Genomic DNA, 23484 nt, shown 5'->3' with positions numbered 1-23484 from the left:
TATTATCATATCTCTTAATTTTCATTTTAAATTTGAACTCATTAAATGTGGATGCAGCAATTTTTCTTTATTAAAAGGACACAATTTGCGGGTCAGGGGTGAATTTTACATCTGCAACTGGCTGTCTGCGAAGGAGAATGCTATGCCCATTGGGAAAGTCCAAAGCTCATAGATCTAAGATCGTCACTAAATGAAGATGAATTTTAACTGGAAAGTGGCAAAGTCACATTACCGCAGAAAAGGTGAAGAGAATGACAGAGATATGTGCAAAGGGAATCCTAATATAATGCATGGCAGAGAAAGTAATCAGACCAACAAGGTGGTACGAAGATGAATGTGAAGCATTAATACTGGTATATATGAGTTAGGTTTAATGCCCTGGTTCTCTGCTATAAGAACTAGGTATGAAGCAAAGCATTTAACAGCACAAACTGTGATCATTTAACAAAATCTGTCCTTGCTTGCCTTTTAATATGGCTCAATCTACACTTAGAGGCCACTTAGTTAAGTACCATCAGTACCTAGAGAAGTGGCCACATGGTGTGTGTTTGTGGTCTTCAGCTGCTGTAGCCCATCCACTTCAATGTGTTGTGCATTCAGTGACGCTCTTCTGCATATCATGTGCAATGCATGGTTATCTGAGTTACTGTCACCTCCCTGTCAGATTGAACTGCCAACCATTCTCCTCCAACCTCTCTCACTCATAAGGCGTTTTCACCCACAGAACTGGATTTTTTTTTTTGTTTTTTGCACCATTCTCTGTAAACTGTAGAGACTGTTGTGTGTGAAAATCCCAGGAGATCAGCAGTTTCTGAGATACTCATCCCTTCTGCAACCAACAATCATTCCATGGTCAAAGTCACTTAGATCATATTTCTTCCCCATTCTGATAATTAGTTTGACCAACAACTGAACCTCCTGACCATGTCTGCAAACTTTTATGCCTTGAGTTGCTACCACATGATTGGCTGATTAGATATTGTCATTAATGATCAGGTTGTACAGGTGTACTAAATAAAGTGGCCACTGAATGGTTGTCCTGATTTTTCCCTCGATTCAACACCCACTGCCCTGCAGTGCCATCAGGGGGCATCAGTGAGTGACAGGCTCTCCACTTGTCTGAGAACAATTGACTGGTGAGCAACACACACAAAATGCCAAAGGAACTCAGCAAGTCAGGTGACATCTATGGAGAGGAATAAACAGTCAGCATTTTGGTCCAAGACCCTTAAACAGGACTGGAGAAGGCCTGATGATGACCAGACCTGATGAAGGATCTTGGCCCAAAACATCAACTGCTTATTCTCCTCCGTACATGCTGCCTCACCTGTTGAGTCATTCCAGTATTTTGTGAGTGTTGCTCTGGATTTCCAGCATCTGCAGAATCTCTTGCATTTACAACCAACTAGTGAGACATTCCCCCTGCTCTCATCTCAGACCCCACCTTCTATTCCTCTCTGTGCCTACACCAAAGTCTGTCTATCTGCCCCAGTTAAACAGGTCCTGATTTGATGCATCAAGTTCAGGTTGGGTCAGACATACCATATGACCATTTGACATAGGAGTAGAATTAGACATTTGACCCCTTGAATCTGCTCTGTCATTCAATCATGGCTAATTTATTTTCCCTCTCAATACCATTGTCCTATCCTCCCTGTAACCTTTGATGCCCTTATTAAGCAAGAATCAATCTACCTCCACTTTAAATATACCCAGTAAGTAGCCTTCACAGCTTTCATACATCCTGATGTTACACAGATGTTCACATTGGGTGGGACTAGACTGTATCACTTGAGTTCTGCATTAATATTTTACAGCGACAACAATTCCTCTTTCTGCTTTATGCCAATGCTTTCCTTAATTACTCTGGATTATTCAAAATTACCCCAGGATAGCAACGTGCTTGAGATTGTTGTATTTTAGCGATGGGCAGGATGTATAGGGTATCTACAATATCAGGAGTCCTTGACCTCAGTTTGGCTTCTATACCCAAACACACCACATGGTTCATGTACAGTCAATCAAAAAATTAGTGTAAGCGGGGACGGTTCCCATTTGTGGATGTTTCAAAAAATATTGGAAGCAGATCCAAGTGAGATGTGACTTTTCTATTCAATGAGTGATTGTGGTCTTGAACCCATTGGTAAATTGGTTTATTATTGTCACATGCACTGAGGTACAATGAAGACTGTTGTTTTGCATGCTGTCCAGACAGATCAGTTCATCGCACTGGTATATCAAGGTGGAACCAGGTAAAACAGTAAGACAATGCAGTCAGTAAGGCGTAAGATCATGATGAGTTAGATTATGAGTTGAAGAGTCCATCTTATTATACAAAAGGTCTCTTCAATAGTGTTATAACAGTGCAGCAGAAGCTGTCCTGGAACCTGATGATACTTGCTTTCTGGCTTTTTTATCTTCTGCCAGAGGGGAGGAGGGAGAAGAGAGAAAGTACTGTACTGTGCAAAAGTCTTCACCACGTCCAGTATATGTAGCTAGGGTGGCTAAGACTTCTGCACAGTACAGTACTTGTCAACATGGAGAGGAGAGCAAGTTTGTAAATCTGACAGGGGCAAAGGATGTTGGGAATGGTGAGGTGGAATACCACGGGAGGGGTGTGGGACAGGTGAGAGAGAAGGTGGGAGGTGGCATGGGTGAAGACACACCCAGCCCTGAGACACTAGGCAAGGTCATTTGATTCCAAACAATTGGTTTATTGATCATTATGGAATGTCTCTCTGGTGCTTTCCGCACCTTCTTACTCTTCCTTCTTCTTTTCCCAACTATGATTCCCCTCTTGTTGCCCCTTTCCCACTCTCAGTCCACAATAGAAACTCATATCAGAATCAGGTTTATCATCACTCACATCTGTCATGAATTTGTTTTTTTGTGTGGCAGCAGTATAGTGTAATACATAAACTAACTACTGTACAGTATTGTGCAAAGGTATTAGGAAAATATATAGAGCTAGGGTGCCCAAGACTTTTGCACAGTAGTGTAGGTAGTAGGTCAGCGCCAATCGGGACCTTTGCGGAGGGATGAGAGGGAATAATTTGTAAATCAAATTGGGGACTGCATGGGATTGGTCCTCGCTGAATAACAAAGGGACTATGGGCTGAATGGCCTGTTTCTGCATCCAACAATTCCAGCAATCTATAATTCGATACAAGGATGATTGAATAACAGAGCAGGTTTTTCTCTATTACAGGCATCGTGGGAACATACTTACCTGTAAATCTGTGGGACTTTGCAGAGCAGAGCTGTGGTTTGCTCTGCCACCGTTTGTGGAGTCACAGTGTGCAGGTACACGGGGGCCAGGACCCGTCTTGTCCAGTTTATTGTGTAATTGAGCTAAACCATCGTCTATTTTCTTCCGTCTTTCTGCTCCCTAAAGAGAAAGCAGAGAAAGGTTTAGCAAGAATAGGATGACCTCACTGGGGCATCAGAGGTGGAGAGGGTCAGCAACTTTAAATTCCCTAGTGTTATCATTTCAGAGAAGCTGTCCAGGGTCCAGCACTTATAAAAAGTAATCACCACCCCCCCAGAAGTTTTCAGGTTTCATTGTTTTACGGCATTAAATCACAATGGATTTAATCTAGCTTTTTTTACACTGATCAACAGAAAGGCTCTTGCATGTCAAAGTGAAAATGTTTCTCTACAAAGTGATCTACATTAACTACAAATATAAAGTTCAAAATAATTGATTGAATAAGTATTCACCCCCCCTTTAATAAGACGCACCAAATCAAATCATCAATGGTTCAGCCAATTGGTTTTAGACATCACATAATTAGTTAAATGGAGGTCTGTTTTTGGAGATCTGTCTGCAGTCAAGGTGTTTCAACTGATTGCAGTAAAAATACGCCTGGAAGGTCCAACTGCTGGTGAGTCAGTATCCTGGCAAAACCTACACCAGAAGACGAAAGAACACTCTAAGCACCTCCATGAAAAGGATATTGAAAAGTACAAGTCAGGAGACGGATACAAGAAAATTTCCAAGTCACTGAATATCCTTTGGAGTACAGTTAAGTCACTCAACAAGAAATGGAAAGAATATGGCACAGATTGGGAGGCCATCCTCATAAGTTCATAAATTAAGTGACCTTGCAAGAAGTGGACTAGTGAGGGAGGCCACCAAGAAATCTGCAGGAGTTACAAGCTTCAGCGGCTGAGATGGGAAAGACTGCGAAGACAACACTTGCTGCCCGGGTGCTTCACCATTATGGGAGAATGGCAAAGGGAAAGCCGCTGTTGAAAAAACCTCACATGAAACCTCAGCTGGAGTTTGCCAGAAGGCATGTGGGAGACTCTGAAGTCAGCTGGAAGACAGTTCTATGGTCTGATTAAATCAAAACTGAGCATTTTGCCTATCAAACTAAATGCTATGTTTGGTATAAACCAAACACTGCACACATATCATCAGAAACACACTATCCCTACTGTGAAGCATGGTGGTGGCTGCATCGTGCTGTGTGGATGCTTCAGTGTAGCACGTCCTGGAAGGTTTGTGAATGTAGAGGATAAATTGAATGCAGCAAAATAGAGGGAAATCCTGGAGGAAAACCTAATGTAGTCTGCAAGAGAAATGGGAGTTGGGAGAAGATTTGTTGTCTAGCAAGACAATGACACCCAGCATAAAGCCATAGCTACACAGGAAAGGCTTAAAAACAACAAAGTTAATGTCTTGGTGTGGCCAAGTCAGAGTTCAGACCTTAATTCAATTCAGAATTTGTGGCTAGACTTGAAAAGTGCTGTTCACTCACGATCCCTGTGCAACCTGACAGAGCTTGAGCAATTTTGTAAAGAAGAATGGAGAAAAATTGCAGTGTCCAGATGTGCAAAGCTGATAGAGACTAATCCGCACAGACTCAAGGCTGTAATTGCTGCCAAAGGTGCATCTACTAAATACTGACTTGAAGGGGGTGAATACTTATGCAATCAATTATTTTGTGTTTTAAATTTGTAATTAATTTAAATTATTTTGTATAGATCTGTTTTCACTTTGACACGAGAAAAGTCTTTTTCTGTTGATCAGTATCATAAAAGCTAAATTAAACCCATTGTGATTTAATGTTATAAGAATAAAACATGAAAACTACCAAGGTGAGTGACTATTTTTTTATAGCCACTGTAAGTGAAATTATGAAGAAAGCACCTTTACTTTCTTAGAAGTTTGAAAAGATTCAGCATGTCATCTAAAACTTTGACAAACCTCTGTTGATGTGTGGTAGAGAGTATGTTGACTGGCTGCATCATAGCCTGGTATGGGAACACCAATGCCCTTCAATGGAAAATCCTACATATAGTCTGGTCCATCACAGGTCAAGCCCTCCCTACAATTGAGCACATCTACCCAGAGTACTGTTGTAGGAAAGCAGCATCCATCATCAAGAAACTTCCACCATCCAGGTCATGCTCTCTTCTTGCTTCTTTCTTCTGCCATCAGGAGGAAGGTACAGGAGCTTTAGGATCCACAGCACCAGGTTCAGGAACAGTTATTACCCCTCAGCCATCAGGCTCTTGAACCAGAGGGGATAACTTCACTCAACTTCATTCACCTCATCACTTAACTAATCCCACTGAACTGATCTCACTTTCAATGACTCTTCATCCCATGTTCTTGATATTTATTGCTTATTAATTATTATTTTTATTTATTTTTTTCTCAGCTCAAGCTGGTAAAACCCGAGTTACAGGCATAGCCAAATGCACTCATTTGTCAATTGCTAGGAACTTCTGGACTATTCTAGTAGGGTTTGTATTGTGGCTTTATGAAGATTTACATAGACATTATTGTGTACCCCTAATTGTTTGATGCTATAATTATGGTTTCTTTTTTTTTCTCTTTCTTTTTGTACCTGCAGAGTTTGTTGCTTTTATTTTTGCACTTTGGTTGTCGTCCACCCTGTTGGATGCAGTCTTAAGTTGATTCTGTCGTGTTTCTTGTATTTACTGTGGCTGCCCACAAAAAAATGAATCTCAGAGTTGTATATGGTGACATATATGTCTTTGATAATAAATTTACTTTGAACCTCAGTTACAATAGTGTTTAAAGTTCCACTTGGATAGATCAATCTCTATGTTACCAGAATTTTTATGATTTCCATGAATTCTGTTCAGCTGCTGACACTGCTAAATGTCTCCAGCATATGTTTTTACCTGTAACAACCTCTCTGAACTTTTTACTATTGTCGAGAAAATCTCCGCAGGCAACTGGATTGACATGGGGTCAACTACACTTCTATTCAAAGGGATCACTTTTCAACTACTTTGATTGCATAATGTCAGATAAACTTTGGAGAATATAGTTTCCATCCCAGAACCTTGTCAAAAGGTATGGACACTGACATATAGGGATACATGTGGTCCTGCAAAGGTTGCTTGTCAGTCATTTTCTATGAACTTACTTTAAAGGATTCTACAACTCATGTTTTTGGTATTATCCATCTATCTATCTACAGTGTCTATCCATCTATGTGGGTATGTAGAGGATCTATCTGTCTATTTCTTTTATTTGCTCAGTTTATCATCTTTTGCACATACGTTATTTGTCAGTCATTGTACGCAGTTCTTCATTGACTCTATTGTATTTCTTTGTTCTACTGTGAATGCCTGCAAGTAAAATGAATCTTAAGGGAATATATGATGACATATATGTACTTCAATAATACATTTATTTTGAACTTTGAATGTAGTTTTGCACATTGATTGTTTGTTAGTCTTTGTTTATGCATAGTTCTTTTACGTGCAATTTGTATTTCTTTATTTTCATGTAAATGCCTATGAGGAAATGAAGCTCAAAGTAGTTTTTGGAAACATACACTCACTGGCCACTTTACTAGGTACACCGATACATCTGCTTGTTAATGCAAATATCTAAGCAGCCAAAATGTGGCAGCAACTCAATGCATAAAAGCATGCAGACATGGTCAAGAGGTTCATTTGTTGTTCAGACCAAATGTCAGTATAGGTAAGAAATTTGATCTAAGTGACTTTGACTCTGGAATGATTGTTGGTACCAGAGGGAAGAGGGAGGGCTTTGAGTATCTCAGAAACTGCTGATCTCCTAGGATCTTCATGCACAATAGTCTCTAGAGCTTGCAGAGAATGGTGTTGAAAACAGTCGAGTGGCAGTTCTGTGGGTGTAAAATCTTTGCTAATGAGAGTTCAGAGGGCAATGGCCAGACAGGTTCAAACTCTCAGGAAGGTAACGGTAACTCAAATAATCACAGGTTACAACAGTATGCAGAAGAGTATCCCTGAACACACAATACGTTGAACCTTGAAGTGGATGGGCTACAGCAGCAGCAGACACTCAGTGCCTAATTTATTATGTAGGTATGGGAGGCCATTGGGTGTATGTGCACTTTGACAGTAAATTTTACTCTGATCTTCACTTTGATGGATTGACTATCTTTCTTTCTTGAAAGTGCTGATTCTTCATGTCTCTCACTACCATAACCATGATCTTCTGTTCACACCCGCGTTCTTCCTTTATTTTATCTAATTCCTGACTTTCTTTATTGGCCATAAGAGCTTTAGAAAACAGGGAATATACATCATTCTCTGATGCTATATTGTTGCATCAGGCTTTTGCTTGCAAATCGGAATTAGAGTCACAGAAAGACTTGGCACAGAAACAGGTCCTTCGGTCCAGCAACACGAAATTCTTGAGGAACTCAGCAGATTAGGCAAGGTCTTGCAGAGCAATAAACAGTTGGCATTTCAGGGTGAAACCCTTCATCAGGATTAGAAAGGAAGGGGTAAGAAGCCAGTAAAAGACGTTTGGGACTGCAGGAGGAGTATAAGCTGGCAGATGAGAGTTGAGACCAGGTGAGGGGGAAGGCAGGTGGGTGGGGGAATGGGGATGATGTGAGAAGCTGTGCGGTGAAAAGGTAAAGGGCTGAAGAAGAAGGAATCTGATAGGAGAGGAGAGTGGACCATGGGAGAAAGGGAAAAAGGAGGGGTACTAGAGAGAGTTGATGAGCTGGTGAGGAGAAAAGAAAGGGTAAGAGGGGAGCTAGAATGGGGAATGGAAAAGAGAGAGAAGGGCAAGGGGGTGGAAAGTACTGTAACTTTGAGAATTTGATGTTCATGCCATCAGATTGGAGGCTACCCAGACGGAGTATAAGGTGTTGCTCCTCCAACCTGAGAGTGGCCTCACTGTGGGAGTACAGGTGGCCATGTTGGACATGTTGGAATGGGATTGTGGAGTGGAATTAAAACAGGTGGCCTCTAGTAAATCTTGACTGTTGCCTACCCTGCTTTCAGCCCAGTCGCCAGCTCCTAACCTCATGTTAGTTCTACTTTAACTTCATTCTCACCTTAATCCCACCAATTCGGCCCACGTCCTACTTCTCAGCTGCATGCTGGGGGCAATTTACAGTGGCCAATTAATGTAGCAACTTTATCATGGACATTCCCAAGCCTGGCTGCAAAAGGGGCAGTTTTGGGTATGGGGTCAGCACCCAGTGCTACTGAAACATCATCAGAAGCTCTAGACCTCATTCCTGGGAGAGAAAGGATTTTTGATAGGCCAGACCTTGAAGGAGTGAAAGACTGCCCCAGGGCAGAGGACGGCAGCCTATGTTCCAATAGGAGTGCTAGTCTTAAGAAGAAGAAGAATGAATATACCCCAAACTACAGTTTTTTTGGGATGTGGGAGGAAATCGGAGTACCCGGAAGAAACAACGTGGTTTCAGAGACAGCTGGAAGGAGCACCTGAGGTCAGAATTGAACCGGAGCAGATGAGACAGCAGCTCTACCTACTGCAACAGTGTGCCATCTGCAGTAAGAAGGGTTTTCTTCCGTTCATGTAATGCCCTGCAATAGCAAAAGAATAAACAGTAGGGGGGCATTGCTAAAATTAATAATCCGTATTCCTGTACCTGCTGGTGAGGATGGTCCATTATTTTGGAGTTTTCATTCATCCAAGATTCTGGAAGACCATCTGCCTGTGAATAGGCAAAATGTACACCACATCAACTCAGAGACAATGGATGAATTAACAAATGCTTTGTGAAAGCAAGATTAATTACACTAGGGAAAATGTAGAATATCTACAGAGCTTAGAACAGTGCAGCACAGTATGGGCCCTTTGGCTCACAATGCCGCGCTGTCCCTTTAAACTACTTCGAGATCAATGTAACCCTTCCCTCCCACAAAGCCCTCCATTTGTTTTTTTTTTATTTAGAGACACAGCATAATATCTCTCTGAGCCCGTGATACCCGATTACACCCCTGTGACCAATTAACCTACTAACCCATACGCCTTCGGACTGTGGGAGGAAACTGGAGCACCCATGTGGTCAAGGGGAAATTGTACAAACTTCATACAGGCAGTGGTGGGAATTGAGCCCTGGTTGCTGGCGCTGTGATAGTGCTGTACTAACTGCCAGCAACACACACAAAATGCTGGCAGAATACTGCAGATCAGGCAGCATCCATGGAAAGGAATAAATAGTCAATGTTTCAGGCTGAGACACTTTATCAGGACGGGGGAAAACGCCAGTTGCGGATTGTGCTGGTTGCAGCCCGCAGGTGTCACCAGGCTTCTGCCGCTAACATAGCATGCCCACAACTCACTAATCCTTATTAAATCTTATAAGGAAAAAATATTATCTACCACAAAATACATATTCCACATTAAGTCTGCAAATCGGTGCCTTATTCTATGCAACTGACCAATGACATCAGGAGGGTCTCATTGAAACCTATGGAATATTGAAGTCCCTAGATAGAGTGGACACAGAGAGGATGCTTTCCATAGTGGGCAAGTCTAGTGCAAGAGATCTCAGATTAGAAGGATGTCTCTTTAGAACAGAGATGAGGAGGAATTTCCTTAGCCAGGGGTTGGTGAATCTGTGGAATTAATTGCAACAGGCAACTGTGGAGGCCAAGTCATTGGGTACCTTTAAAGTGGAGGTTGATAGTTCTTGATTAGTAAGGACATCAAAGGCTATGGGGACAAGGCAGGAGAATGGGTTTGAGAGGGATAATAAATCAGCCATGATGGAATTGTGTTGCGGACTTGATGAGCCAAGTATCACTCAAAGTTGCCAAACAGGTGACACTCAAATTTGCTGCGCAGGTTGACTCTGCGGTTAAGAAAGCATACGGTGCATTGGCCTTCATCAATCGTGGGACTGAGTTTAGGAGCCGAGAGGTAATGTTGCAGCTATATAGGACCCTGGTCAAACCCCACTTGGAGTACTGTGCTCAGTTTTGGTCGCCTCACTACAGGAAAGATGTGGAAATCATAGAAAGGGTGCAGAGAAGATTTACAAGGATGTCGCTTGGATTGGGGAGCATGCTTTATGAGAATAGGTTGAATGAACTCAGACTTTTTTCCTTGGAGTGACGGAGGATGAGAGGTGACCTGATAGAGGTGTATAAGATGATGAGAGGCATTGATCGTGTGGATAGTCAGACGCTTTTCCTCAGGGCTGAAGTGGCTAGCACGAGAGGACACAGTTTTAAGGTGCTTGGAAGTAGGTACAGAGGAGATGTCAGGGGTACGTTTTTTTACGCAGAGAGTGGTGAGTGTGTGGAATAAGCTGCCGGCAGTGGTGGTGGAGGTGGATATATTAGGGTCTTTTAAGAGAGTCCTGGATAGGTACATGGAGCTTAGAAAAATAGAGGGCTATGGGTAACCCTAGGTAATTTCTAAGGTAAGGACACATTCAGCACAGCTTTGTGGGCCGAAGGGCTTGTATTGTGCTGCAGGATTTCTATGCTTCTATATCCTAATTTTGCTCCAATATCTTATGGTTATAGGGGAGGAGATACCGGAGTGTGAAGAATGGCCTTTTGATTTGGGTATCAAATTTGGAAATCTTGAAAATGACTTAGGCTGGCCAGTGGCATCCACACCAGACTTTGAGGTGAATGGTTCCAGGTTTGAATTGGGCCTCCTCCTTGTACACTTTCCATCCGTGCTGGGTTGAGCAACAATCTAGAAACTCGGCCTCGTAAAAAACAGACAAATGCTAAAGAAATGGCAATGGCGAGAAGAACAACAAAAATTATTTAGGAACAGCTTCTTCCTCTCTGTCCTCAAAGTTTTGAATGCTCCAAGAGCCCATGAATGGTATATTATTATTCCTCTTTTGGCACTATTTGTTTTTTGAAACTTATAGTAATTTTATATATTTGCAATGCACTGCTGCTACAAAACAACAAGTTTTATGTCATATAAGTCAATAGTAATAAATCTGATTGTGATTCTGTTGATACTAGGGTCCTTGCGGCCCTTTTGCAATGTGGATTTCTAGCAAGGCCCAGCAAGGAGTCAAGGAGTTCACCGTGGCTTCCATCTGCATTCAGCAGCCCATTCACCCAGCTGGCAACTGCAACGTTCTTCCCTTGTGTTATCCTGGCAGCGTATCCACCTGACACCAATGATCCACCACCTGTGTATCCTGCCCGTATGTTGCCTCCAAATAATGTGCACTGTTAATACCAGAGATTCAAAGTTCAACGTTCAAAGTTAATTTATTATCAAAGTACATATATGTTGCCATATACAGTACAGTGCAAAAGTCTTTGGCACATACATATAGATAGGGGGCCTGAGACTTTTGCTCAGTACTGTATTCGTCAACGTGGAAGGGAGAGCGGGTTTGTAAATCTGGCAGGAGCAAAGGATGTTGGGAATGGCAAGGGTGGGCACTGTGGGAAGGGTGTGGGACAGGTGGCAAAGAAGGAGTGGCAGAGGTGGGGGGGTGTTGGCCTGGGTGCAGATACACCCAGCCTTGAGACACCAAGCAAGGTCACTTGATCCCAAACAATTGGTTTATTGATCATTACAGAATATCTCTGTGGTGCTTCCTGCTCCCTCTCCTCTCCCTTCCCCTTTTCCCAACCATGATGCCCCTCTCTCTGCCCCCTTCCTACTCTCAGTCCACAATAGAGGCCCAAATCAGAATCAGGTTTATCATCACTCACATTTGTCATGAATTTTGTTTATATTTGCAGCAGCAGTACAGTGTAATACATAAACTTCCTGCAGTACTGTGCAAAACATAAACTTCCTGCAGTACTGTGTAATACATAAACTTCCTGCAGTACTGTGTAATACATAAAGTTACTGCAGTACTGTGCAAAACGTAAACTTCCTGCAGTACTGTGTAATATGTAAACTTACTGCAGTACTGTGCAAAACATAAACTTCCTGCAGTACTGTGTAATACATAAACTTCCTGCAGTACTGTGTAATACGTAAACTTCCTGTAGTACTGTGTAATACGTAAACTTCCTGTAATACTGTGTAATACGTAAACTTCCTGCAGTACTGTGTAATACGTAAACTTACTGTAATACTGTGTAATACGTAAACTTCCTGTAATACTGTGTAATACGTAAACTTCCTGCAGTACTGTGTAATACGTAAACTTCCTGTAATACTGTGTAATACGTAAACTTCCTGCAGTACTGTGTAATACGTAAAGTTACTGCAGTACTGTGTAATATATAAACTCACTGTACTACTGTGTAATACGTAAACTTCCTGCAGTACTGTGTAATACGTGAACTTCCTGCAGTACTGTGCAAAACATAAACTTTCTGCAGTACTGTGTAATACATAAACTTCCTGCAGTACTGTGTAATACATAAAGTTACTGCAGTACTGTGTAATATATAAACTCACTGTACTACTGTGTAATACGTAAACTTCCTGCAGTACTGTGTAATACATAAACTTACTGTAATACTGTGTAATATGTAAACTTACTGCAGTACTGTGTAATACATAAACTTCCTGCAGTACTGTGTAATACATAAAGTTACTGCAGTACTGTGTAATACATAAACTCACTGTACTACTGTGTAATACGTAAACTTACTGCAGTATTGTGTAATACTTAAACTTACTGTAATACTGTGCAAAACGTAAACTTCCTGCAATACTGTGTAATACGTAAACTTCCTGCAGTACTGTGTGATACATAAACTTACTGTAATACTGTGTAATACATAAACTTCCTGCAGTACTGTGTAATACATAAACTTACTGTAATACTGTGTAATACATAAACTTCCTGCAGTACTGTGTAATATGTAAACTTCTTGCAGTACTGTGTAATACATAAACTTCCTGTAGTACTGTGTAATACGTAAACCTCCTGCAGTACTGTGTAATACATAAATTTACTGCAGTACTGTGTAATACATAAACTTACTGTAATACTGTGTAATACGTAAACTTCCTGCAGTACTGTGCAATACATAAACTTACTGTAATACTGTGTAATACGTAAACTTCCTGCAGTACTGTGCAATACATAAACTTACTGTAATACTGTGTAATACGTAAACTTCCTGCAGTACCGTGCAGAGGTCTTAAGCACCCAAGCTATGCATACGTGCACATACTGTACATAGGATGCCTAAGACTTTTATATAGTATTATACTACTTTGAGATTCATTTCCTTGCTGGCATTTACAGTAAAATAAAGAAGTACAAAACAATTCAGGAAGAACTATACATAACCGAAGGCTGACAAACAACCAATTATACAAAAGAGAAATTGTGCAAATTAGATAACACTGAGAAAGTGAGTGGTGGAGTCCTCGAAAGTGAGTCTACAGGTGCTAGAATCAGCTCAGAGTTGAGGTCAGTGAAGTTATTCACACCAGTTCACAAGCTTGATGGTTGAAGGGTAATAAGTGTTTCTGATCCTGGTGGTGTGGGACCTAAGGCTCCTGTACCTCCAGCCCAATGGTAGCAGCGAGAAGAGAGAATGGCCTGGATGGTGGGGGCCCTTGATGATTGATAAACAAAGGGTGACAAACAACAAATGTGCAAAAGAAGACAGATTGCACAACAAATAAACAAATAAATAGATAAAAACATATACAATACATAATTCTGAGAACATGAGTTGTATCAAGCCCTTGATAGTGACTCTGTAGGTCATGGAATCCGTTCAGAGTTGTGGTGAATAAAGTTATCCATGCTGGTTCAGGAGCCTGACGGTTGTACCTTCAGATCAGATGTGTGGAATAGAAGGAGGGAGGGAAGTGCTTGCCTACTCCATCAGCAGCTTGCCGATGAGAAGGGAGAGCAGTAGATGGGGAGATGACGTCATTGGATATTGCTACCAAACTCACCCCTGCTGCTGACAACGTGGGATCCTGCTGTACCTAAAATGTGTTACCCAGATTTATAGGATAAGATTTAGAAGATTGGCTTTATTTGTCACACATACATCGAATCATCAAATCATACAGGTGGGCTTGCTATGTTTGCACACAAATGTGTAGCAACACATACATTTTAATTCCAATTCCCATTCCGTTCTGCCACGTTGGTCCATGGCCACCTCTTGTGCCAAGATGAGCCACCCTCAGGGTGAAGGAGCAACACCTTGTATTTCACCTGAGTAGCCTTTAATCTGATGGCATGAATATCAATTTCTCCTTCCGGTAAATAAATTTCCACACCCCTTCCCACCTTCCTCTATCCCCACGCAGACCTTTTACCTCTGCTCACCTGCTTATCACTTCCCCTGAGTCCCCTCCTTCTTCGCTTTTGCCTATGGTCCAGTCTCCTCTCCTATCAGATTCCTCCCTCTCCAGCCCTTGACCTTTCCCACCCACCTGGCTTCACCTTTCACCTTCCAGTTATCCTCCTTCCCTTCCGTCCACCTTTTTATTCCAGTGGCTTCCCCCTTCCTTCTCAGTTCTGATGAAGGGTCTCAGCCCGAAACTTTTGACGATTTATACATTTCCATTGATGCTGCCTGACCTGTTGACTTCTTCCAGCATTTTGTGTGTGCGGCTTTGGATTTCCAGCATCTGCAGACTTCCTTGTAGTTATGACGCCTGAGGACTGCCCGCAGCACATCCCTAGGCTGTTAGCACAAACTACACATTCCACTCTATGTTTTGATGGACATGTGATAACTAAATGAATGTGAAATAAATCTGAATGGGAAGATGCATACCTGCTTTACATCAGCTTTCCTTTTCCCTTCCACTATTTTCCAACTCTCCTCCTCCGCCCACCTCATTTCTTCCTTTCCTTCTTTAATCCTCAGTTCCTTCCTGTGCCTTTCCTTCTGTTCTGGCTTCTTCACACTCTCCTGCTGCCTCCGCTGCTTCTCTTCCCTCTTGTGGTGCTGTGGGGAGGCAGCAGCAACATGACACTTCTCCAAGAATATCACTTATTTTACCAGTCCACTTGTCGTTTTCGTTGGCAACCCCAGTGGCCCACACTTCGGGCACTGGACCATGTGTAACTTCGACATTGGCCAATATTGTTTCAGCTTTTATAAACCTCCCCACTTACTAAGAGAGGTGAGGACCAAGAAAGATTCATATCAGGCACTGTCCATTCTACGTCCTCACCCAGAGGCTCGATTAGCTCAGGAATGATTGGTAGGTTGATCAGCCACTGTATATTGCCCCTAGTTAGTGGATGAGTGGGGAGTTTGGCGAAAATGAAGAGAGAATAAACAAGGGGGTTAATGCAGGATAAGTGTAAATGGGTGGTCGAGGTTTCTATGTTGTAGCTTGTTATGATGCTGTGAATGGTAGCTCCATGTTAGTAAAATGGCAGGACAGGCTCATTAACAAAAAACAAAGAGAACTTAACATAGAACAGTACAGGTCATTCAGGCCACATACATTGTGCCAACCTTTTAACCTACTCCAATATCACTTTAACTCTATCCATCCAGAAAACCCACCATTTTATTTCATTCACGTGCCCATCCAAGAGTCCCTTAAATGTCTTTAATGTATTTGCCTCTACCATCACCCCTGGCAGTACATTCCATCCACATATCAATTTCTGAGTGAAAAACCTAATTCTGACAACTCCCTTTATACTTTCCTCCAATCACCTTAAAATTATGCCTCTTGTATTAGCTATTACTAATCTGGGAAAAAGTCTCCTGCTGTCCACTGAATCTATGCCTCTTATCCCGTACACCACTATCAAGTCACCTCTCATCCTCCTTTGCTCCAAAGACACGCTCTCTAATCCAGGCAGCATCCTGGTAAATATCTTCCGCATCCCCATTAAAGCTTCCACCTCCTTCCTACAATGAAGTGACCAGAACAGAATATAATATTCCAAGTGCCCTCTAATCAGAGCTTTACAGAGCTGCAACATTACCTCGTGACTTTCGAATGCAGTCTCCCAACTAATGGTGGCCACCAACACATCATATGCCTTCTTAACAATCCTACCAGCCTGTGTGACAACTTTCTGGGACCTATGGACACGGACCCCAAGATCTCTGTTGCTCCACACTGCTAAGAATCCTGCCATTACCTCTGTTCATTCCCTTCAAGTTCCACCTTCCAAATCACTTCACACTTTCTGGATTGAACTCCATCTGCCATTTTGCCTGAGGAAAGTAGGTCACTGTAAACATTAGTCACTAGGAAAGCTGCACCTTTGGCAATAAAGTTACTGAAGCAAAGCAGATTTATTATTACTGTTCATGAAAACTGAAAGAAGTTAAAGTGAAAGAGCTCTCACCGTGTACCTGACTTAAACACCAATGAATAAAATCACTTCTCAATCACAATAGAGCTCATGAGAACAAAGCCACCATGGTTGTGTGAGTTTTATGATGCTCAATCCGGCAGATGCAGGTTTCTGCATAGTTCTCTCTTAAAAGAGGCAAGTTATAAAATAGCAATTTTAAGAAAGAAACATAATTAGTTAAATTAAAAATACAGAAATTACTTGAAATACTCATAAGATCAGTCAGCATCTGTGGATAGAAAAGATGAGTTAAGATTTTGTCTTAATGATGTTTCAGCTGTAAAAATTGTGATTAACAAGTGTTAAGTTGCAGAGAAAAGGGCAGGTGCTTGAAATAAAAACATAAAGGAACAATAATTTTAATATTACCTTGTGCTAATTTGACAACACATCAAACACACATCATTGGTTGCAGCATGATTTTGGATACCTTTAAGAAAGATATGACTATGATATAAGCTGTGAGCTATGTTATAAAGGTAAGTTTTGTTTAACCATATAAATATAACAATTACAGCATGGAAACAGGGCATCTCGGCCCTTCTAGTCCGTGCCGAACGCTTACTCTCACCTAGTCCCGCCTACCTGCACTCAACCCATAACCCTCCATTCCTTTCCTGTCCATATACCTATCCAATATATAACCATATAACAAAGAGTCTTAAGAGTCTTATAACAAAAAGTTTAGAAAGAGTCTTAGTTTAATATCCAATGCACATTCAGGCAGAGTTACCATCAACTGCAAACAACAAATGCAGAGACCTCTCCAGCTTCTAATGCATTTGCAACACACACAAAATAGTGGAGAAACTCAGCAAGTCAGACAGCCTCTATTGAGGGGAATAAACAGTCAATGTCTCAGGCGAAGGCCCTTCATCAGGACTGGAAAGGAAGTGGGCAGAAGCCAGCATAAGAAGGTGGGGGGAGGGGTGGGGAGGAGTACAAGCTGGCAGGTGATATGTGAGACCAGGTGAGTAGGAAAGTAGGTTGGAACGGGGGTGGGGGGGCAGATGGAGTTAGAAGCTCGGAGGTGATAGGTGGAAGAAGGGCTGAAGAAGAAGGAATCTGATAGGGGAGAAGAGTGGACCATGGGAGAAAGGGAAGGAGGAGAGGAACCAGAGGGAGGTGATGAGCAGGTAAGGAGAAGAGAAGGGTAGACAGGGGTGCCAGAATGGCAAGTGGAAAAGGAGAGAAGAGGGAGTGATCTGAACTGGGAAGGAAAAGACACAAAAGCTGGAAGTAGTGATGTACTGTGGAGCATCACAAACCCCTCCTCTTCACCCAACAACCAGCAACAATAATGTGAACATCCACAAAATGCAGGAGGAACTCAGCAGGTCAGGCAGCATCTATGGAGGGGAATAAACAGTCGACATTTTGGGCCGAGACCCTTCATCAGGACGACAGTACGAAAGGAGAACTCTCCCTAAAGCATCGAGACAGAGAACTGAAAGCAAAGGTTAAATCCTTACATCTTCCAGCCACCGTCTCTGCTCCTTCTGCTGGTCGATCCGCTTCTGACGCTCGGCCAGCATGTTCTTCCTGTGCTGCTCCTGCTCGCACATTTGCTGCTGTGACAGTCGCTGCTGCTGCGCCGTCGGGCGGCTCGCACTCTCCTGTTGCAACCTCAGAAACTCCCGTCGCAGCGTTAACTCTCCGGGCTGGTTCACAATGGAACTGAGCAGACAGCAGACAACACATTATCCAGATGGTGATCGAACAGAGTGGGGAACACTGCAGACATAATGAAGACCTCAGGGGGTAGGGTGAGTTTGGTACAGTGTTAAGTACGGCTAATGCTGTCTTTGGGTTTTGCAAAATGATCTAACAACTGGAGGGATCATTTAAATCATCAGGTATTTTATTATATTTAACAATCTACCCTCTGTGTTATGCAAGGAGGCGTAAGTTTGCGTTATTGAGGTAATTCGGTGCCAGATGGGAGTTCGACCATGGACATAACAAACTAGGGGCATTGGCTCTTCAGGCAAAACAGAACTGAAGTATTTCAACCAGAACAACTCTTACACAGAATGTAGAAGAAATGTTTGTTCATCAGTGAAAATTGTGGCTCTTCATGCATACTCAGTGGCCTCTTTATTAGGTACACCTGTACACCTGCTCATTAATGCAATATCTAATCAGCCAATCATACGGTAGTAAATCAACACATAAAAGCATGCAGGCATGGTCAAGAGGTTCTGTTGTTGCTCAGACAAAAGAGCAGAATGGGGGTGAAATGTGACCTAAGTGATTTTGAATGTGAAGTGATGGTAGGTGCCAGACAGGGTGGTTTGAGTATCGCAGATACTGCTGATCTCTCACGATTTTATTGCACATCTCTTGAATTTACATAGAATGGTGAGAAGCACGAAAAGAAACATACAATGAGTGGCAGTTCTGTGGAAGAAAACATCTTGTTAATGAGAGGGGCAGAAGAGAATGGCCAAACTCATTCAAACCGAGAGAAAGACAACAGTAACTCAAATAAACTTGTGTTACAGCTGTGATGTGCAGACAAGCATCTCTGAACACACAACATGTCAACCGTGAAGTGGATGAGCTACAGGAGCAGAAGACTACAGATATACCTCATAAAGTGGCTGCTGAGTGTATGTGAGGCATGGTATTTTCATTGAGCATTCTTTCACAATTTGTCCTCAACTCTCTGGTGACAAACTGGATTAGGAAGGGAATTAAAAGTATTCATTCTTCTTCAAACTCCCTAAAGATATGTGGGTCAGAAGGTTAACTATCCCTTGTGTGAATGGTGGAATTTGCCGGAAAGTTGATGGGGTAGTAGGGAGAATAAAATGGATTGCGTGGGAAGAATGAAGACCTGATCATTAGCACAGACCTGATGGCCAAAGGACGTATTTCTGTGCTGTATCTCTCCTACGGCTAGGAAAAGTTCAGAGGAACATGGGCTAAACGAAGCCATGAGAAACTAGCATCTTAGAAACCTGAAACTAGCATCTTGTGTGGTTTGGTTAGGTTTCCATCTTGGATGAGTCTAATTTCAAAACTTTCAACTGAATTTCCCCTTATCCTTCTTTCCACTAATGGAACTATTCCGTACAATTCAGAGTCATTATATTCATTATGAATAACCTGCACTCAACAATATTGAACCGACAATCTCTGGCACAGCCAACCTGTTCAGATGAAAACCCACAAAAAGATATGCTGGAGGTAACACTTCACTTGCAAGTCTGTTGGGGTTCTCTACCTGGTGCTCCCATTGTGGTGCCTTTTACATTAGTGAGACCCAACGTAGACTGAGGGACTGTTTAGTCACTTGCCACAACAGGCAGGATTTCCCGACGGCTATCCATTTTAATTCTAATCCTCATTCCCATTTCAACTGCCACAATGAGGTTAACTTCAGGTTAAAGGAGCAACATCTCATATTGTGTTTCAGTAGCCTCAACCTAATGGCATTTACGCTGATTTCTCTAACTTCTGGTAATTGCTTCCCCCAACCCCCTCTTCCCCTTCTCTCTTTCCTCATTCTGGCTTCCCTCTTACCTCTGGTTCCCTCCTCCTTCCCTTGCTTCCATGTTCCACTGACCTTTACTGTCAGATTCCTTCTTCTGCAGCCCACTTACCTTTTCTGTCTAATACCTCTTAGCTTCCCAGTTCATGCCCCGTCTCCCACCAACCCTCCCCCCCTGACCTGTTCTCATCCTACCACGTGCGAGCTTATACTCCTGCCCTACCTCCCCCCCATCTCCTTATTCTGACTTCCTCTCCCTTCCTTTCCAGTCCCGATGAAGGGTCTTGGCCTGAAATGTCGTTTGCTTTTTCCTTTCCATTGATACTACCTGACCTGCTGAGTTCTTCCAGCATTTTGTGTGTATTGCTCTTGAGGAACAGTTCAGGCAGCATCTATGGAGTGGAAAAAGGGAACATTTCCAGTCTTCCATGTGTCTCTAATTAAAAGAGAAAAGGACTTTCCCATTATTCATTCATTTACTTACTGGCAAGGCTGATGCTCATTTGCTCTTCTCTAGACAGCCATTTTAAAGAGTAGTTAACAGCGAACTAAACTGCTAGTCTGGAGTAATACCATATGTCTACTAAAGGATGAGGGCAGCTGATTCCTAACCCACAAAATTGTTAGGGAAAAATACCTAAGCTGCAATCTAATCATTTTTGTGGTAACCATTACTGACGCTAGCTTTTTATCTTTAGGTTTATTTAATTACTTAGATTTATATTCCTAAACTGGCAAGGTGGGATTTGAACTTATGTCTCCAGATCAGGACAAGGTTTCAGAATACGAGTCCAGAACCTAACCACAATGTTGCTGTGTCTCTTTCCATATTGAACCACTTCCTGTGTAATGTATTTCCTTTAAATGATCCTGAAGCATTAAATGATTTCATATGGAATTAATGTGAATATAATACACTTAAATTTTAGGAGCTTTCTTAATTTGCGCACTTATACCAGATGAAATTGCTTGGAAACAGATTTAATGATAATTGTCAGAATGGAATTGGGTACAATTTTGAACAATACACAGTAAGTGAATAAACTATCTACCTTGGCTCTCCTTCATCTTCATTCATTCCGTCATCCTCTTCTTCACTTCCACTGTATTCATATTCCGTTTCATCTGAGATCACAGTAAAGATTAGTCACAGAGCACTCCAACACAGAACAGACCCTTCAGTCCATCTAGTCTGTACCTAACTGTTATTCTGCCTAGTCCCATCAACTTGCACCTAGACCATCCACGCACTTATCCAAACTTCTCTTAAATGTTGTAATCAAACCTGTATCCACTGGCAGCTTGCTCCACAATCTCACCACCCACAGAGCGAAGAGGTTTACCCCCTCAGGTCTCACCATTCACCCTTTCACTTTCCACCCTCAACCTGTGACCTCTAGTTTTCGGTTCACCCAACTGAGTGGAAAATGTTCCCCTTAAATATTTCACTTTTTACTCTTAACCTATGACCTCTAGTTCCAATCTCATTCAACTTACCTTATTTATACCACTCACGATGGTGTATACCTCTATCAAATCTCCCCTCATTATCCTATGCTCCAGGAAATAAAGTCCTAACCGATTCAACCTTTCCTTATAACTGGCAAACTGCTTGTAAATTTTCCCTATACTCTTTCAATCCTATTGATATATTTCCTGATGGGTATGTCAAGAAGCCTTTGTACTAGCGAAGGGTGCCGGGTAGCAGCAGGTCTCAACGCACCTGAACATTGTTTATTTGACTTTATTAAAGTTGTTTAATGACTACTTCTATCATTAAGCTGTCACTGTGTTTTTCATTATGCTCATCATGTGAATACGGTTCCCTATGCTTCTCGTTGAGCCTTATTAATCATCTGTCATGTGTGTTCAGGGCAGTTAAACAGGGGACAAAATGTCTATGAAGGTTCTTCATCATCTGGGTCATTGTAGATCAAGCAATAGTAAATCAGGGCCTTTTAGACTGGGCAGTACTTATCAAAGAAAATGGACATCTAGATATTGAGGTTTACAGGAAACCAACTCACACAGTTCAGTACCTTTCCCACCCATTGGAGCATAAGTTGGGGGTTCATCGCACCGAGAATGTGCCCAACAACATTACAGCTAAAGACGAGGAGTGCAAGTATTTGAGAGAAACTTTGAAAGCTTGCAGCTACCCTGACAGGTCCTTCATTCAGACGGCAACAAAAACCAGCAGGGACGTCAGCCCAGCAGACAGAGGTAAGGAGCAAAGCAGACGGGAAAACATTCATCCCACATGTAGCTGGAGTTTCAGAGAAACTCAGAAGGATTTTCATCCAACACCAAACCCTGTGTTTTTTAAACCTACAAACACACACAGACAGAAACTCGTCCACCCCAAGGATCCTACACCCAAGCCTAAACAGAACAATATTGTTTATGCTATCCAAAGCAATGAGAACTGCACAGATCTGTATATCAACGAGACAAAGCAACCACATCACAAACAGATGGCCAAGCATAGGAGAATTAACACCTCAGATTTACCTCAATGTTTCACCCCAATGTACAATATGTGACAATATACTAAACTAATCCAAATTAATTATCAGCACATGGAAGGGTAATTTAAGACAAGATACAGACCATAATGTCATATGACATAAGAGTAGAATTAGGCCATTTGGCCCATCATGTCTGCTCTGCCATTCCATAATGGCTGATGTATTTTCACTCTTAACCCCATTCTCCTGACTTCTCCCTGTAACCTTTATTGCCCTTACTAATCAAGAACATATCAATGCCTGCTTTAAATGTACCCAATGACTTGGCCTCCATAGCCATCTGGGGCAATAACTTGCACAGATTCACCACCCTCTGGCTAAAGAGATTCCTTCTCCTCTTTGCAACATCCTTCTATTCTGGGTGGGGGGGGGGGGGGGGGAAACAGGGAAATAAGGCAGATAAATTGGGAAGAATAAGTTCCATAATATTTCAGGTGTTTTCCCATTCTTCATTGTGTAATGAATGCAAACTAAAACTCCACCATCCAGCACAGATCCCAATCACCCAACTCCAGCTGTCAGAGTGAAATCAACTTCTAATATTCTAAACTTTGGAATGCTTTCTCTTTATCTCTCCACTTCATTCATCAGTTTTAAAATCCTGCTTCAAATCCAGCTCTTTGGCAAAGCTAGTAATCACTCTCCGGGGATGTCAGTACGTGGTTGTGTCTTGACCGTGAGCTGATTTGCAATGCCTTGCTCCTTCCTTTATGTTCAGTCAGGATGGCAGATCAATATAAATGATTGTTAACATGATTCTTCTAAATCCAAAGAAATTGTAAAAGCTCCAATCATTCATTCAACAAAGACATTTTAAATAGCATGACTATTTATCTTGACGTTAGCTAACCTGCAGCTTTGCAATTTGCTGTTAGAAGCAAAATGATGAAAGCTGTTGGATTGGTCCACCAATGAGTTTAGTTGGTGTTGCCAAGTGTTCCACCTGCAGAGTTCCTCC

At 42.0% G+C, this 23484-nt stretch overlaps 1 protein-coding gene across 2 annotated transcripts in view; it reads right to left on the bottom strand.

The window, feature by feature from the left end:
• The window catches only part of LOC140734170 (mitogen-activated protein kinase kinase kinase kinase 4), a 321905-nt gene that overhangs the window by 131271 nt on the left and 167150 nt on the right, over window positions 1–23484 (bottom strand). Inside the window, exons 11-15 of one of the 2 annotated variants that reach the window (XM_073057807.1) lie at window positions 21051–21123; window positions 17975–18179; window positions 14950–15123; window positions 8889–8954; window positions 3230–3388 (exon numbers count right to left, since the gene is read on the bottom strand). In XM_073057807.1, coding sequence (XP_072913908.1) covers window positions 3230–3388; window positions 8889–8954; window positions 14950–15123; window positions 17975–18179; window positions 21051–21123 — 677 coding nt within the window. The remainder of the gene's footprint in view (window positions 1–3229; window positions 3389–8888; window positions 8955–14949; window positions 15124–17974; window positions 18180–21050; window positions 21124–23484) is intronic. The other variant, XM_073057808.1, reaches the window with a different exon arrangement.

Source organism: Hemitrygon akajei, chromosome 10 (assembly GCF_048418815.1).
Source record: "Hemitrygon akajei chromosome 10, sHemAka1.3, whole genome shotgun sequence".
NCBI lineage: Eukaryota > Metazoa > Chordata > Chondrichthyes > Myliobatiformes > Dasyatidae > Hemitrygon > Hemitrygon akajei.
Note: the sequence above shows the minus strand (reverse complement) of the source record. Positions and strands in the feature narration are given on the sequence as shown.